This window comes from Hydractinia symbiolongicarpus, chromosome 8, assembly GCF_029227915.1.
Source record: "Hydractinia symbiolongicarpus strain clone_291-10 chromosome 8, HSymV2.1, whole genome shotgun sequence".
Taxonomy (NCBI): domain Eukaryota; kingdom Metazoa; phylum Cnidaria; class Hydrozoa; order Anthoathecata; family Hydractiniidae; genus Hydractinia; species Hydractinia symbiolongicarpus.
Genome location: NC_079882.1, coordinates 11154333 through 11172907, shown reverse-complemented (window position 1 = coordinate 11172907; position 18575 = coordinate 11154333). Strand labels below are relative to the sequence as shown.

General features: G+C 31.8%; 2 protein-coding genes across 2 annotated transcripts; one reads left to right on the top strand and one right to left on the bottom strand.

Moving 5' to 3' along the window:
• The first annotated feature begins 2634 nt into the window (after nt 1-2634).
• Nucleotides 2635-8124, top strand: LOC130655856 (uncharacterized). Its single transcript, XM_057458672.1, has 8 exons — nt 2635-3163; nt 3341-3498; nt 4248-4375; nt 4950-5039; nt 5254-5361; nt 5437-5512; nt 6005-6287; nt 6722-8124. The coding sequence occupies exons 1-8, from the start codon at nt 3075-3077 to the stop codon at nt 7683-7685; spliced, it is 1896 nt and encodes a 631-aa protein (XP_057314655.1). The 5' UTR covers nt 2635-3074; the 3' UTR covers nt 7686-8124.
• Nucleotides 8125-12122: 3998 nt separating this feature from the next.
• Nucleotides 12123-17132, bottom strand: LOC130653715 (serine/threonine-protein phosphatase 6 catalytic subunit-like). Its single transcript, XM_057456230.1, has 12 exons — nt 17129-17132; nt 17068-17072; nt 16828-16974; nt 16654-16749; nt 16273-16338; nt 16069-16136; nt 15565-15638; nt 15336-15415; nt 15181-15246; nt 15022-15073; nt 14797-14888; nt 12123-12938 (listed from the first exon to the last, which is right to left on the bottom strand). Exons 1-12 carry the CDS (start codon nt 17130-17132, stop codon nt 12690-12692), a joined length of 999 nt encoding a protein of 332 aa, XP_057312213.1. The 3' UTR covers nt 12123-12689.
• Nucleotides 17133-18575: the final 1443 nt, after the last annotated feature.

Sequence of the window (18575 nt, the reverse complement as noted above, 5' to 3'; positions counted from 1 at the left end):
TTCCTCAAAATGCCTATATAATTTGTTAAGGCTCGTGCAAAATTATGTTATCACATTGGTTTAAAAGTACTCCTAAAGTATTTCGTATTCCAAAACAAGTTTCAAATCAAAAACTTTTTAAATTATTTAAAATGTTATTGCACTGTTAATTTTCTTGAATTAGACTGGGTAAATGTGCATGCAATGATAAAATGGCTATGACGGTTAAACGACTGGCTTTTTATATTTTTTTTTGGTAAACATTAAAGTAATAAAACATGCTTGCTAATCTGCAATGATGTCAAGTAAAATGGGTGTAGCCCAATTGACATGTGTAGTGAGCAACACTCAGCTAAGTTATCTTATGTAATTTCATTCTGTGCATAAAACTACAAATTAAAGCCTGTCATTGGGAAACAAGTATATTTTCTTTCTTTTTATTAAATTTTTCACTTTGAAAAAAAAAATGCTACAACTCTGATGTCTCCTGTTTGTCACAAACTCGCCGCCTCGTAAAAATGTTTTTTGTGACGTAATAACTATGTGGCACATCAATCAATTAGGTTTATCATATTTGTCATATTGGACCAGCCTTCCCCTGGGCTATGTTCGTATTGCCGTCTCAATGTTAAAAAAGAGACAAGATGCCCTGGGGGCGAGGTTGGTGTTACAGTTTTTTTTCTAAGATCAATTTATAAGAACAAATGTAGCCTACATATAGTCGAAAAATAAGAAAAACCAGTGAGCTGAAGTTTTAATGAAAAACTCATTTTCTCCTTCTCCCTGATATAAAACAAGAGTTCGTAACAAAAATGATCATCCCCCCTCACCCTCAGGCGTTACGTAATTCCTGAATGGCCCCTGAGGCTCGTTCATCAGACATCAAATTTTTTTTTTCGAGAAATACGAATTCACTTTCTTCTTGTGTTATTTGGTTCATGCATTAAATATCAACATTTTTTTCTTTCGTTTATCCTTGTCTACGTATTATTGCATTTTGTAAAGGTTATAATCACAATGTCAATTTTTTTTCACAAATATTTAATAAATACTCGTTAAGATATCGCAATGACTCATAAAAATGGTAAACATATTAAAAGAAACATTCAAAATAAAATTAGATACAACGGCGAAACTTCTCTTTAAAAGTTTTTAAATAAGATATAATTTTTGTCATTTAGTAAAGAGTTACCTGTATAAAAATACGTGAGTGTTATTATAGAATGTAGTTTTTTAAAAAATAAAAGGCTTGAACAAAAAAATAGAAAGAGTGTGTATGGAAAGAAATGTGTATGGTTCTGTATTATCCTAATGATAATAAGAAAAATGGGTAGCATGTATCACTTTAAGCATTACTTGAGTTAAAAATGCTGAAAAACAAGCTCTATCCAGCTTCTCGAATTGTAATTTTTATTAAGAGGTTAAAATATTTTAGACGTTGTTTATTTTTTTATTGATGTAAAAAGTAACGTTTTTTCTTTGATGAAAATGTAACTTAAAGGGTTATTTGTTAATTAGTTTTTTTTTAATTAAATTGAAGAATTTCCTTTACACACACATTTGTAACCACATTAAAGGCTGAGTCAAATTTGATAATACTGTTTGTTCACTAGGAAAAAACACTGGCATTTTTTAGAGTAAATTCGGTGGATATTTTCTTCGCGAGGCCTGTTAGATGTATGGACGAGTATATACTTTATTGCACAAAAAATTGCACCAAGTAAACAAAAAAGTACACTTTGAATTCAAAACAACAATTTCCAGACTATAAAAAATGTGTGATTATTAGAAATAGTTGATTTAATCTTGATTATATTATTTCTGTCTAATCTCCTTTTGAATGAAAATAATCATTTAAAAAGCAAAGCAATACCTATCATAACATTGAAGGCTAAACTTTTTGTTTTCAACTTGTTTTTTGCCGCCTCAATGAGAACACAACTTTGCGCATGCGCTTATTGAATCTGAATTAACCTCATTTGCATAATTTCTAGACATAACACCGACGTAGCGACAAAGTATTAATTTTTAATGCACGAAATGCAATTGGCTAATTTCAAGATGTTGCGTGGTCTATAAAAATAATAAAAACCAACCTATACGTTTTACCAATTAAACCAAAAACTATAAACTCAATTCAGAGAGAAAAAAACCATTCAATGTTAGGAGACAGTCGGTAAAACGTAGTTGTTTAAAAATATAATTTAGAAAATCAACCATGTATCACGAAAATCTCTCTTCGTTTTTAATTCGTGATTTATTAAGAAGTTTTACACTGCAAACTTTCCACGTAAATTTTTTTTACAGTATATAAAAGTACAGTGTATAAAAGCAAAGAAAAAATATTCTAGACGCAATTTTTATGCCCCTGACCCAATAAAAATATACAGAGGCTGTCTGTGTTCACTCATATTCTATTGGGTCTGAATTTTGTACAGAAAGTTTCTCTAGCGAAAAAAACTGCGTACAATTTTTTTTCTTCTGTTTTTTTTGTACTTTTTACAATGTGGTAACAATTTATTTAAAAGCTCAAAAGATAGCGGCTAAAATTTGTTAACATTTTTTGCAAAAAATGTGCAGAAATTTAAAAAAGAAAATAATTTGTTCGTTTGAGAAATGGTTTGTTTATTATTAAAAGCTACCATCTTTAATTTTCAGAATTATGGTTGCGTGACCTCCGTGATTCATTCCAGACGTTATTAAACGTTTCTTTCTATATTCGCTTGTTATTCTTTCGTGGAAGTTTTGTTGTGTCTGAAACCAGAAGTTCGTGTCAATAAAATACGTAATATTATATGTTTTAGCGTTTTTAAAAGGCTAATAATATTAATATAATAAAAAAACCGAATTACAACATACAGGTCAGGACCCTGACAAATCGCGTTTATACATAAGTACATATATATGATTTTTCAGACAGTATTGTTAAGTAAAGAAGAAAAAAACGTGGAATAACGTCGAGGTGTTCTTATGAAGAGTGACGACATCAGCAGGAATCAATGCTGCGACATAAATTGGCTGTCAAAGCAACTTATTTATAACAAGAAAAGAATTTGTTAGCAACGATAGTTTGCGCTTCTTCCGCCATTTTAAAAATGAGTTCTTTTGACGAAAAAACTAGTGGTGGGGTTGCAGTTCTATCTCCAACAGAAATCGGAAGCAAAAGAAAAAAGAAGTTCACAGGGTAATTTTTGTTGTTGTTATTTTTGCACACGAACAACAAGTTGGTGTCCATAATTTTTAGGATTTTAAAGATAGCTCTCCTCGCAAATTAGATTTAGTACTACGCCAGTGAGGTGAATTGGGCCTGATTTTTTTTTTGTTTGTTTTTATAATGTAGTTTTTGCACTCTTTTTTTTAGAGGAAACGCTTCGAAACGACATCGCGATCGTGTAAATATCGAATTCAACAACTTAGCAAAACTTCTGCCGTTTCCAGAAAGCGTGATCATAAAATTAGACAAAAGTTCTATTCTAAGACTGGCAGTAAGCTATATTAGAGCGAAAAGTTTTTTTAAAGGTAAGAAAAACTGCCAGCAAACCCAGACAAGATATTGTGTACGGAAATGTTTATGCTTGATTGGAGGTGTTTCACTTGATGAATTTTCAGCGACCGCGCATTATTGTGTTGTTTTTCTTTAGATGGTATGATATAGTGCCGTCCACTCAGCGTTCGCATAGCTTTTCAGGTTTAAGCTGTGTCAGAAGTTTTGATCTTAAGCATAGTCACAAGAAAAGTGCTAGTTTCGGCCTTCTCCAAGGTGTAATGTCTGGTCTTAAAAATCCGTCCAGCTGCTGTCTCAAAAATTTATTTTTCCAATTTCTAATTTGAACTTTTTATAACAACAGACTATTTTTTCGGTCGAACTTATATGTGAAAATCTGTTTAAAATGAAATTTTAAAATTTTAGTAAACAAAGTTTGCTACGGCAACCGAAAAATTGTTCGCATACATCCTTCTATATTCTGTTAAATTTTGTACCATGGATATTTTTAAAAATTTTATTTAAATTTTTCATTTAAAGACTTGATATATGTGAGGGTTGTTTTTAGAAAAAAAAATTCTCCGCTTGACATTCGTGACATTTTATTCTATTCTTAAATTTTCTTTCAAACACAAAATTGTTCGTGCTTAAAATTGACGTGTCGTGGAAAGAATGCTATTTATAAACTTCGCGTGCGAATGTCTGGTCACACCTGCCACGAGAATGTAACAATTCGTTGTAATGCGACATGCGATCCTCTGAATGGCTCGATTTATAAATTTAGATACGAAACATGTTTTTGAACACGGCGGTAATACTGCAACAAGACCCCCCGAGGAGAAAAATGTGCCAGACTTTCAATCAAAAAGTATACAGGAAGGAACGGGGGTTGTATCTGAAATGTTTTCTCATGTAAGTATATGTCTGAAATAAACTATTATTCTCTATTCATATTCTGAATCAAAATTCTTGATTCATTTGTTGAATTTTTCTTCAACACTACAAAAATTGCAAGGAATAACATTCTTGATCGCTTCACATATAATATATGCTTAACTAAATTATAATCGTTATATTTTTACCTAAACAAAAAATAATTTTAGCAAAGCTCCTAATCTCCCATCCGGATGACAAATCCTTTTAGATGGCTGTCATTCTGTGGTGACGTGCGCTGCAAATAAAGCAGGATGCGTTTTCTGTGCAGTGAAGTTTCATGGCTCTAAAAAAACTTTCTGTATTATACGCGCTTTTTTTTAATAAGAATATACCTTATTAGACTGTTCAAAATGAAATTAGACAAAAAGTTAGGAATGTAAAATATTTTTTCCAAAGTCTCATTTGAAGTATTTTTCTGCACAAAATCTAGTTGTATCAGACTGTTTAAATAGCGTTATTTTTCTACCAACTTCGTAAAATAATTCAATGCATAAAAAAAACCCTACAAATCAGTTTTGTTTTCTATAATTCCAGTTTTTGTATTTGTTAGGCATTGGATGGGTTTTTGTTGGTGTTAACTGAAGATATGAAAGTTTTATTCGTATCGGAGTCTGTGCGCGATTATCTTGGCTATTGTCAGGTAAGCATCTGTCTGTTCGATAGGCCGAAGTCTCTATCTTAATAAATAAAGTGTAAAAATATTTTTTTTTTTTAATTTTACTTTTTACGAAAAAAAAATTGATTTCATAAGAAACAGCTTGGGAAGTTTTTTCGCAGAAGAAACTTGAACCCAGAATTCACAGCACGAAAAAAAAATGCCATTCCTAATATTTTTTTACTTCTATTAAATACAGGCTGGTATAATTCATGAGAATTTTCTTCAATTCGTGAATCCATCTGATCACGGTGTCGTCCAGTCAAGTATGATGTATAGAAACAGCGAAGTTGACACACTAAATGAGGTGGGTGTCGATGTTGTGACATGGAAAATAAATATATAAATATCGGAGTTATTTTTGGAAGTTCTGTTTGTTTAGACGGCTCACGAGAAGGTTTCTTACACAAATAACACCAGTTCCTACTCTCCAGCAGCACGCGACTTCGAAAATAGAGGTGACATTTTTTTTCTTACTTTCTTTCTATTATTTTTTATTTCATTTTTAAACAAAACTACAAATAAAATAGGACCTTGTCACTTTTTAACAAAAAATTATTGTCATGTGACAGACATGTATACCAAGCTTTATAACTTGCGACCAAACACAGTCGCAAATCATAAAGGTGAGGGCATTTTTTCAACCTCCCACACACAAGACTTTACTTCAATGGTTTTCCTGTTAATATGAGGCTTAAAACCTTTCATGGTAAAAAAGGGATGTATGCCAACTTCGTCATCAGGGCATCTTGTATCTTTAAAATACTTGGACAGCGATTAAATTATAAATCCTGGTTGGTTAAAAACAGACCACTTGTTTTGGTATAAACTAAAAACAACTTAGAACTTCTTTTACTCTTAAGTGGAGACAATTTTGACCGACTGTTTGTTTGTTTATATTGTATTTCTAAGTCTTTCATAAATAATTTTATAAGTCTTTCATCAAATAGGTCCTAACCATGGAGTAGCTCGTCGTCATTTTATCTGTCGTATGAAATGTGCGTTTAGCTGCAGCAGTCGATTCTATACAGCGTACCGGACATTTCAGTTCACCGGTCATCTGCGCCGGTCAACTATACAAGAAGGGCGCGAACAAAAACATTTAAACACACTTGTAGTGTTTGCAACACCAGCTAGCAGTGGTACAAACTCTTCTATTGACTTTATTCCTGATATGGAAGACCGACCTGGTGCTACATTCAATCCAAGAACGACAGTGGAACACTCCGATTTGTGAGTAACAAATTTTTAAAATCCTTACGCTTATTTATATATAAACAATGCCAAATTTGAACAATCGCCCCAAAAATTGTTAAAATTGATAGAGAATTAGTGATGAATTATAGTATAAATGAAATAAATACTTTGAAAATAATCTTACCCAGGTAAACAATGGGTAAACAATTTTTGGGGCGTTTTTAGCGTTAGTAGCTAAACAATGTTTGGACAAAGTGCAAAAATTTATTGTTTATATAAAAAAGTGTATCTCAGAAACGTTCGTAGAAAAATGTTCATAAAATAAAATTCCCTTACTTTTTTTATAAAAACCAAGAAAGTTTGCGTGTGTCTTGATCAGAAATTTGACGCTTTGATTTTTTGAGGATTTCCTTTGCCAAGCACAACAAGTGTCGTCCCTTAATAAATAAATTCCTAACATTTTTTTGTAGTTCTTATGAACGTTTTTCAAGTGGCTTTCGAATCGAACCAACACTACGACCACACATCGCACCTATTCCAGTTTCGAATTCTGAAACAACAGAAAGGCGTTCACCGCAAAACACGCACGTGGTGAAAAGACAAGCACCTCCCCTTATACATGCCGATGCGCTCGGCAGAGAATCCTTTTACATGTCAAATACCTATTCACCTTTCATTTCTAAATTATACCCTGGACCGAGTTCAAACGAATCAAGGTACAGTGACTTAAGTGATGATAGCAAGTGCTCGCCAGCCTCGAGCCCAAACCTCATCTGGAAGCACCGCACTTCAAGCCCACAAATGATAAAACGCAGAACAGATCTGATAGATGTGTCAGACGAACATATATACAGGCGTAAGAAAATGTTGGAGGCAGAGTATCACTTGCAACGCTCCACTCCTAAATATGAGAGAGAGAGATTATATAGCAGAGGAAGAGAAAGTTTTGACGAGTACATTAACCCTGTGCATACGCGAAGAAGATCATCATCAGCTTTGAATATGTACGTACGAGACACGCCTTCAAGAGGGTCGGCACCTAATGTTGATGTATTTGTAGGAGCAAGTATGTTAATGAACCTTAGAAAACATGATATAAACCCACATTATTCGTACAGAACAGAGCACTCGGAGCGAGACTATAGTAGGAAACGTATTTTGGAAGAACCAACCGAATATCGTTCTCGATCTCCCAAACGTATAAAAAGCCCTGGCAGGTCTGGTTTTGATATTACCTCCTTACTGGGATTGGAGGATAAAGTATCCCAGCGAGACACACATGAAATGTGGAAAGAAGAAAACATCGAGGCATATAATGCTGAGAATGGACAAAGGAAGGCAAGAATTGTATATAAAGACATTTTTTACAAAATGTCGAAAAATCTTGATAATACGTTTATACACACCATGTCTCCAGCAGGAAAAAATTGGTGAAGACATTATTTTTGCCTTTTGACGACCAAAAACGTTTTTTAAAAACATACATGTAGATTTTGTAGAATATTTATTTCAAAGTAAGATTTAGAATAATTATTTTGTTCCAATATTGTATTATTAACTAACTATATAGGATCTTAGAGATCATATTTTAACGAATGATTCTTCAGTCTTGTTGTAGCTATTAAACCACGCGTTTCGAAAAATTGATTTTAACAAATGCGTGTAGCAATTTTTTTTTTCATCTCTAAAACAAAATCTACAGACTTAATTAAAAAACAATCTAAGCACTTGCTATGTTTATATAAAAAAGCTATAACGAGATTGAGAAATCCTTTTCTTTTTGTTCTTAACAAATGTTTTAGTTTTAAATATTTTGATTTTTTGATGTTGGCCCTCACTGATTGAATCGAGAATTCATGCGAACACTAGCTGAGCAAGATTTTTTCTTCTTTCAATGGAATTACAATTTGCATGTCACATTCTCAGTCATGCAATTACTTAGGTTATTAATATGCAAACTATTTCCGATTTGATCATTTGCTATCATCATCTGTAATAATCGCAAACCAGAATCATTTTTCTTATTATTATATCAATAAAGTGATTGTTTCCGGTTTGTTGATTGATAAGATCTTCTAACGGTACTGCATCATTATAGATATCACATTCACGTATGTGTCATTATCAAGTTTAAGGATCGCAATACGGATTCAAAATTATTTAACAAATTTAAAATTCACTGAAAAAGTTAGAAGGAGAGATTGCCTTACGCGCATCCTTTTTGTAAGAACCAGGAAAGTCTGACCCAGGGATGAATGTTCTCATTTTTTTACGCCTGTTTCCGCCTGATCTGTTCTTATTTCGTTCTTATTTTGTTCTTACTTTTTTTCTTATTACTAAAAACACAACTTGGATTGGATTATTGTATGACAAAATTCAGACAGACATTTTTCTTAGTTTTAAAAGCAATGACAGAAAGCGGTTATTCTCATTTTGTTTTTATTTTTCGGCCTTTTGTTCCGACAGAAACAGAATAAAAGACCCCTAGGGTTTACGAGATATAAGTCTTGAAAGTTTAGCTTATTATGCGGAATCATGACATCACCCATTAGATGCCTTAAAAAATTGCTAGTATGAATGATATTCAAGTTAACTAAGTATTAATATTTATGTAAAATGTTACAACTATCTAACTGGATAGGTGAAAACTACATCACCACGTACCTTGATAAACCCTTAAAACAGACCTCATATACATCAAGTACATGACGTCATGCATTAATTAGCATTATCAAATCTACAATATATATGTATATCTATAATAAATAATATCTAAGCCCAAAATCTTAAGAACCGATCGAGATTTTTCAAAAGAAATAAAAGACACATAAACAACTTTTCAAGCTCTTTCGTATGAAGCCAACTAGTTTTTTCACAGGAGGCAAGCTTTAAAATTTTGAAAAAAAGTGAAAACAAATCAGGTTGAAAAAGGCGCAATAGATAAGAAAAGTCTGTCTCAGACCCGATTTTTATTCGTATACAAAAATACACGTAAGAGCATGAGAAGGAATTCTTCCAAAAAGACTTGAAATTTTAATCAAATTAGGAAGATACGAATGTTAGAAAGGAAAGGAAAATATAAGCGTTTCCTGAGGACGTTTCACAGTGATTTTTAAATATTTTTTTAGCATTTGGAGAAATTTAAATTAGGAAGAAAAGAGAGAGACAGGTTTAGGTTCTATAAGATTTTATAAGCATGATTGCGCGAATGCGTAGTCATTTTTGAGAATCTCTAACAAAATAAACATCATTAATATTTAACGAAGTTTTGCGCAATTTGATTGGTGCTTTCTTTAGACAAATTCTAGAAATGGGGCGACGAATATCAGACGTTTCGTACGTGATTTCTCTATTCAAGCAAAGCTGATCTCCAAAGAATTTCAGTCGCTCGGCTTTACTAATTAAGCTACGAGCATGCGCATCATAAGCTTTGTTTACACAAAATCTTTTAATTTTCTTGCTCAGGCTCCCAAGACATTCACGTCTCAATGTCTCGTTTGAAAATGAATTTTTTTAGCACCTCCGTTTTTCTAATACAACACCCTTCTCCCACTGTAAGTTTGGAAAAATTTATTAAGTTAAATTAAACTTATTAACTTTCCTAAATCAAATTTTCCTTGGATCCTTCTCCTTAAAAAGTGTCAAGGGTTCGAAATGTTAAACAGCCACGACAATTAAAAATGTTGAAATCTGTGGAATTGGCGCCAAATTTTATGTGTTGCGCATTAATGGAATCTGTTTATTAGTTAAAACGTTGGAAGTTGAAAAAATACTATGTTGTCTCCACTCTCCTTTCCAGGACTTTTTCGGGTATTTGTGTACATCGAAGATTTCAAAATCTGATGGTATTTTGCCGTTTTTTTTTAAAAAAAAACAATCGCACGTTTGGCTAAGTAGAAATTGACACGATCAAAAACCGTTGTAAATTTTATTGCAACACAGTTAATTACAGTTTATGTTTAAAACATTAATCCGCCTAAATTTCACAAGTAAACCGTGAACTACTTTTTACGATCAATTAATTCCAAAATAGCTTCCATTTATACGAAATAAAAGCCTAACTGTATTTTTCTCTGCTTTTATCATACATAGCTAATCAGGTCATATTTCTCTATTAGTACCACGCGTCGACTTTTATTGCGCAATCTCAGTGGTTAGGTTAAAAAAAAATAGGGACCTTCCGCCGAAATTGTTCACATGTCTTTTTACTAGAATCAGAACAGAACTTATCCATATTATACTTTTAACGCCATTTTATTGGTGTGAAATTTTCAAACATGGCTTCCAATTGAAATTCAAGTTTTCGTAGAAACAAAAAAGGTATGCTATAACAAAGCAATTCTGAAAAGGGGTCGGGGTGGAGGTGCGCGTGAGCTAAAACCTGAAGGGTTAAATGAAAAGGTAAATGTTTAAAACGTTTTTTTTAATGTTGGCAAAATATGTCGTCGTTATTTTAAGCAAACGGTACATACATAATTAGGTTAAACAATAAAAAGCATGTTGTAAACATGTTTTGAGATTAAAGCTTACCTCCCGCGCAAAAAAAGTTGATTTCATATGAAAGAACTTGAAAAGTTGTCCAAGAATCTGTAATTATTTTGAAAAATCTTGATCGGTACTTAAGATTTTTGACTCAGATACTTGACATTAACATACTTGATGTAAATGAGGTGCTTTTTAAGGGTTTATCAACGTATGTGGTGACGTAAATATGTTTTTACCTATTCGGTCTGATATTTTGAACATATCAAGAATATTATTATTTAGTTATTTCCATTATCATTCATGCCAATTGTTTCTCAGCATTTAATCAACGATGTCATAATTCCGCATAATTATCTAAACTTTCAAGGCTTACATCTCGAAATCTAATCAAGATTTTTTCATAACTTAAAAAGTTTCATAAGGTAAAAACTTTCATATAAAACGAACTTGTTTTTATTCCCATGAAATATGTTTTAAAATATTGTTTTTTATAGGGCGGCGAAGCAGAATATATGAAAACAGTTTTTTGCCAGTTAATATGTATTGATTCATGGAGCTTTCAATTTACAACTAGGTTACCTTGTATTATTTGGCAGAGCATAATATATGAAAACAAACTTTATATATTCCTCCTGAAATGATCAAGTTTTGAAAGTCAGTCCATCAAACAACTACTTACTTATAGATGGAGGTCAAAAGGAGAATGAATAAAATGATATTATATTTTAAATTTACTAGTTACAATAGGCTACTATTAAGAGTTACTGAATTTCAGTTCATGTTATGCTATGCTTAGGCTTAATTTTGAGGGATTTTTCACGAGCATCTATGTAAAAATTCGAGAAATAGTTAGAGAAATTTGCCAAAATTTCAGGAAAATGAGAGAAAAAGCCCCCGTCGTCTAAGGGCTTTGAAGGGTTAAGGAGTAAAGTAAAAAATAGTGAAAATGAGACAGTATAATTATGCATCATGGTTCAACTTATTTTCAGAAAGCAGACGTAAAGCCAAGTAAATAACACAACAACAAAAGTAGTCATCCACGGATTAGGTCAAAATCCGCGAAATTTAATCGCCCCGAAAATTCATCCCAATAAAGTAGCACTGGAATGAATAGACGAATCTCATTGGTAATCCATGCTCCTTTCTATTTCAAGTTCACTCGAAAAACCGAAAAAAGTACAAAAAAATGTACAAGGGAAAATGTGAATAAAAAATTAAAGAAATCGAACCTATAATACTGGCAGACAATGTGCTTTCCAACACTCACAACTCTAAAACGTCAATTGCGGGCTTTCTAGGAGTCAATATACTACTGTCATCAGACCTAACAATGTCCACAGGGTGTTTACTTAGTTTTAAAATTTTCTTTAAAAAACTTGTTAGAGGTAAGAGTCGAGTTTTTATTTATCAAAATCTACATAAATACAAAACAAATAGCTAATTCCATTCTACGGAAAGCTGAGTGCAAATATCTCACCAATTTTCTTTGTTAGTGTTGATGGGAATTAATTAGAAGAACGTAAAATAATTTTATTGGTACTTCTTACTTTGTCCTTATACACCTTTCCCGAATTTATTTACCAACGTTAGCTTTGTCTCAATATTTTTCAAAAAATAGATTAAATATTCGAAATCCGTATTGAAAACATATTAAATTATAAAACTTTTAAAAGCATATTACAAATGAACAAATGTTAACTGTATTTTCCCTTTAAATTTATGAATTTAAATTGGCAAATAATCAAATGCTTTAAATTTGATGTAAATCTACTTGACAACAACTCGCCAAATTAACCAAATTTTTTCAGCACTAAGATTTTGCTTAGGGAAATTCGGGAAAGATGTTTACCTCAAACGTTTAAGTTAAAAACTTCAAGACTTGTCTATATAAGTGTCTTTTCACGCTGTGCTCCAAAATAGCCCAAAGCCAGTTCCAATTTATAGCAGATATAATCATAAAAAATATGGCGTTGTTGTGCGCGATGGTATGACTCGATCGTCATCAGGAACAGCTTGAAATAATTTTGCATCACGGGTTTTAGCATCAGTAAACGAAAGTACTGCGGCTATATTTCCACAGCGGTAACAATAGTTAGGAGCGGACCAAACAGTCACAAGCTTCTCTTCAAACATATACTTATAACCTTCATGGACCAGTTGATGTGCGCGACATATCAAATCCAAATTATTCAAATTCATAAACTACAAAGTAAAAACGGTGAAGCTTACGATCTATAAAATACTCACACTACAACAGGAAATAGAAAGATCATTTAATTCACAACTCAGAAAATTAATTCTAAAAATGCTCTGTATTTACAATAGCCAATACCCCCTTGTCTACAGAACCTGAAGGTATAAAGATGCCCAAAATGATAAAACGTGAGACACTATTTCATTAAAACCGAACTAATACCTGTGCCCCACTTGTCTGCTTAATGGAAAAAACTGATTTTAGAACCAAATAAAATCCTTACTTGGGCAGTTAAATTTGGGGAGATTTAAAGATTATTGATTGGACTATGGAATCTTTTTTAAGATCGGTCATTTTCACACGAAAGGAGAGTTTTTCAAAGAAATTGAGAAATGTGATGTGTTTTAGGTAATGAGAGCTGTGAGTAAAACACAAATAATTGTTGTATTCAGGTAGCATTTCTGTGCATCTTAAAAGTAATAAAACGGAATAAAATATAAAACTAAAATTGAGGAGATTAGATGAGAAATTATTGAAAAACTACTGTTAGAGGAGATTTGTGGAGGCGTGACAACCTTGTTATTTACAGCATTGAGATTACGAGTTGTACTTTAAATGACATAATTTGACATACGACAAAATTGTTGTGTATTTTACAGAACAGAATAAAAATGATATCTTGTGTCACTTTACTGGTCACCCACCTTGGTAATGATTATTTGATGTATCGCTCTCTCCCACTGATGTGTAAAATCAATGCAAGTAGGCTTGTATTTGGGATGACCTACACATCTGAGTACACTCATATCAATCCGATGCGAAGGAGGGAGATACATGGTAAATATCTTGACGTTAAAATATTTTATACCGTGAAAAATTCAATTTAGGGGGAATAAAAAAAGTATTGTCTAAACTTCTCGTCCACTCATTTCACTGGAACAAATAAGTGATTGCTTGCATTTTCAAACACAATTTTGCAATACACAAGCAATATTATACTTTTTGATTCTGAAGATTGGTGCAGGGAAAGCCGATACAACCAAACTTTAGGTTGACATAAAAGCACCCACTTTATAATACAATCCCCCTTACTAGTTGTACAGGCTTAATTGGTAAAATATCAATCTATGTCTAAATTGCATGCACTGACAGTATACTGCTCGAGAGTTAAATAATCATTTGATTTAAGACAATATTTCGTGGTTAAAAAATGGCTACATTAGGGAAGCAAATAAGGATGTTTGTAATCACTATGTTAGGAAGTTATACACAAGATTTTTTGGACGCATAATCAGAAAATACAAAATTACTACCTAGAACAGGAGATATCGACCGTATGATCAAAAAGATTCTTAAGAGCAACGCAGATACAAACGAACGGCATACAAGAAGGTCGCACAAAAAGTATACACAAAAAGGCAAAGAATTATTTGCAAAGAGAGACAATCTGAGTTCATTTTTTGAACCTTATTCAGTAGTGGAGTACACGTTATAGCTGTTTAGCAACGAAATCAGTTCGGAAAATCGGAATTGACAAATGCTATATTGAAATAATACATTTCCAAATGCAATAGGAATATGACAAAATACAGAAAAATTTTAGTGCTATCTAATCAGTTAAGATCCTCTGGCACACCTTCATTTAAGTATCGAACAAAGTATATACAGAAGTAGGGTTTATTTTAGATTTAAAAGCGATAGCTGTATTTCTTTATTTGGTTTTATTTTCTTAATTCACCAAATTTTTTGAAAAGATCAGCACAGATATAATAAAGAAGAAGTAATCTTGACACAATAATATAAAGGCTTGTGAATCACCAGCTAACGAAGTTACACTTCAATTCAATTCAAAAGGTATCTACGTACCTCATTTGTAACTTTCCTTCCAAACAGCCACCCAGCACCACGAGGACTCATTGCCCATGTGCTCACTTCATCTGGGTCAGACCACACAATATGTAAAAATATCAGTTAAAGATCTATACGATCAAACTTGATGGAAAGTTTCACCTTTTTTTTCATATCTTACGATAAATAAAATTAAAAGCAGAATTAAAAAAAGGATTTATGACATAGAGTAAGAAAGGATATCACAAAATGCTCCTTTGTGTGGGATCTCCATATTTCGCTCAATCGTCCTCATCTAAAGAGAAAGGATTTGCGTTGTATGTGAAGATGAAGTTTAGCAAAAAAAAAAAATAACTGAAAACTAAATAAAAAGAAGAAAAAATGTTTTAAAAATATATATACTTGGTCTATAGTTCTCAGTTCTGGTGAAAGGCCTCCATGCAAACACAACACCTCGCTGTCAATGATCTAAAGCAAAAAGAAAGTCAAAATACGAAGATCATGCATTTGAGTTACAATTGCAACAAAAAGATTTTTTTCAGTTTGGTACCACATACCGCAGCAACAGTGAGCAAATCGAATACTGTACAACAATATCTCCATGCATTTGCATTTCCATATTTAGACATGCATTCATCTATAAGAAGAAAAGATCATTTCAAGAGGTATCACTTACAAAGATTTCCACCAATAAACATAGCAATAAGTGTTTATGCATTTCAAGGGGGACATATATTTATACATTTGCCATAATTTCTTATACGTAAATAAAAAATAAGTTCTTACCATAAAATCCATATACTTGTGTGATTTGTCGACTTTCGTGGTTGCCACGCAAAAGTGTGACATGTTTTGGATATCTAAAAATAATAATAAACAAAAAATTTGTGATTCCATATATTGTTCATTTATTGGAGTAAATGAGCTGCACAAGATTTCCAGTGATACGCAACCAAAAACAGATTTATACGCCATATCTTCTTGTGTATGACAGCAACGATTATTATTATGAAAAGCTTATCATTTCTTGCACATGATAGTTTAGTGGGCGATCCTCTGCAATTATAAATAGTACTCTACATCATCATTTTTTTCCCTAATGACGGGAGAAGGATCTCCTTAAACATCGCCTACTAAACTAAATGTGCAAGAAATTATAAACTTTCCACAATAATATGAATACTAAACAGACAAACCAAAATAATATCTTTAACAATGATTTTCTTGTTTATAGTTGAATAGAGATAAGGTTACTTTAAGTTAAAGCAAAACACCTAATGGTTCACTTACTTCGCTTTTAAAGTTAACAATCTTGTCCATGTTTCCAAACTGTAATAACCCCTATCAACAAAATCACCCTACAAGAAAAAAAATATTAGAAAAATATCAAATATGTAATTGTTAAATGTTCATAGTGACAGGTTAATGAGGAGCTCACCATAAAAATTATGTAATTGTTAAATGTTCATAGTGACATGTTAATGAGGAGCTCACCATAAAAATATAACTTGTATCAGGAACTTGGCCACCAGTCCGAAACAACTCTTCTAAGTCATAAAACTAGAAAAATATATAGCTACTCGTTAATAATAATAATACATATATAATTTCAAATTTTCTGCTAACTTGAATGCCATTGTAACATCTAAACAATTTAATTGCAAACCTAATTCTTAGTTAGGAGGCAGTCACAAAAAAGGGTGGATGATTCAATTTTGTATATAGATGATGAATCGCTGGAAGAATTATACTTTACATGCTGTGACAAGAGGTTTGAGCTTATTTTAAAATTTCAGGCTAATTTGGAAATTTTTATTTTTTTTCCCCAAAAGAATTATGTCGTCAAAAAATAACAACAACTAATTAGTATCATACTTGTCCATGAATATCACCACATACTGTGACTGGGGTGGATACAGGTTGAACATTTGATTCTTCAAGTAAGAGATCACTCACATAGTCACAAAGTTTCTAAATCATCCATTGAGAATTGAAAGAGAGAATTACAAATAATTACTGTGTTAGCAACAACATTTAACAATACTATACCTTCAAATCAGTTTCAGGTAAATATTTGCAGTCTTTTGCGATTTCAATCCACTGGTCTATATTTACAGTCATTTTTATTTTATGAAATTCACATCTAGTATAAGAAGATAGAATATTAACTACAATCTTAAACCTATCAGAAATTATCTATTTGATTCGCATATAGAACCAAGGAGATGGAACGATAAGGACCAAGAGGGGGATAAGAATAAATCACAAAACTAAGATATAAACTATAACCTTGACTGTGAAATATGAGATTATATAAAGGGCTTAGACTTAGCTGTTTCCTTTGAAATACACATTATATGTGGCAACAACAACAAGAAAAACAAAATGGTAGACAACAGTGGTTAGGTAGGCAATGCTGGTGCATACATAAATTCAGAATGCACGACCCATTTATAACAGTTTTTGCAACACTGGGATGGCTATCCCATATAAATATTCAGGAAAACAGCAAAAATAACTGATTTAAAAGAAAAATGGTCTAAGGTCTAAGTACACACAACTATTTTGCAATTCAATATTTAGAAAAAAATATTGATCTAAAGTTTGTTTAAAATTGTAATGTATTTCCCCAAAAAATAATACTGCAATCAAGCTAAAATTATTAAAAACCTGCAAAAATTGATTTATTAAAATCAATTTGGTTTGATTTTATTAACACCTAAACAATATTATTTTTAAAGAAACCATTGACTGGTGCATGTAAATTACATGATTACATCAGCTCACATGCAGTGTTGATTCAATTTAGTGAAAGTGGTGACAGCAAAGTATTGTATATTATCTGATTAAGATACTTTGACTTAATGAATTCAATTTTCTGACTTGCATTTACTCTTTAAAGCTTACCTCCCCTGAAAAAACATGTTGAGCTTGTAAAAGTTGTCTAGAAGTTTTTGAAAATCTTTATTGGTTCTTGCAATATATCCTAAATGTTTTGCTAATTGTGCAAAACTAGAGGTGAAAATCGTTGTGGCTGTGTAAATGTTAAAAACACCTTATTTAATTTTGAAATGATGAAAACACCACCATATGAAAATTATAAATCATTTAATTTTGTTGAAAATATTGAAAACGCAACTAGTTTAATATTGCCGTATTTTGTTATACAGTGTTTTTAAATCTAGAACATATAAACTAAACTATGTGAAAATTTGTTGTAGAAGACAGTTCAATTTTTGCGAATTTGCTTAGATCACAGTACCTAAAATAATGGCCAATCAACGGTAAGTGACGGTTAAAATTTGACATTTCCTTTTATGATAGAAAAACGTACAGTTAAAATTACAGTTGAAATTTTAGCAACAAAAAATAGTGTTTATTCAGAGTGTTTATTTTTGACAAAGTATAAAGTGTTTAGCAAAAATTTATTGATTAAACAATCAATATTTGCATCAAGTTTTAACTATATCATTTAGAACAGTTTCATATCACTTGTGGGTAAATTAAATTTTTGTAGGAAAAACTAATTAAACACCGTTTTTTCTCGTCAGTGGCTAAGTTAAATATTCATTCTTCTATTATTTATTTCGAAACAAATGTTGTTTTACAATGCATAGGTAACTTTTTATGGCACTATCTTGTATATAATGTAACTTTTTACAAAAAAGTTAATTTGTTGATGTTCGTAAAAAATCATTTATTAAAAAGTCATGATATGTTTATATTTTTACCACCATCAGTGTCAATTATGAAAGCAGTATGTCATTGCTGAATGCCATGGCAAATTCTTATGGATG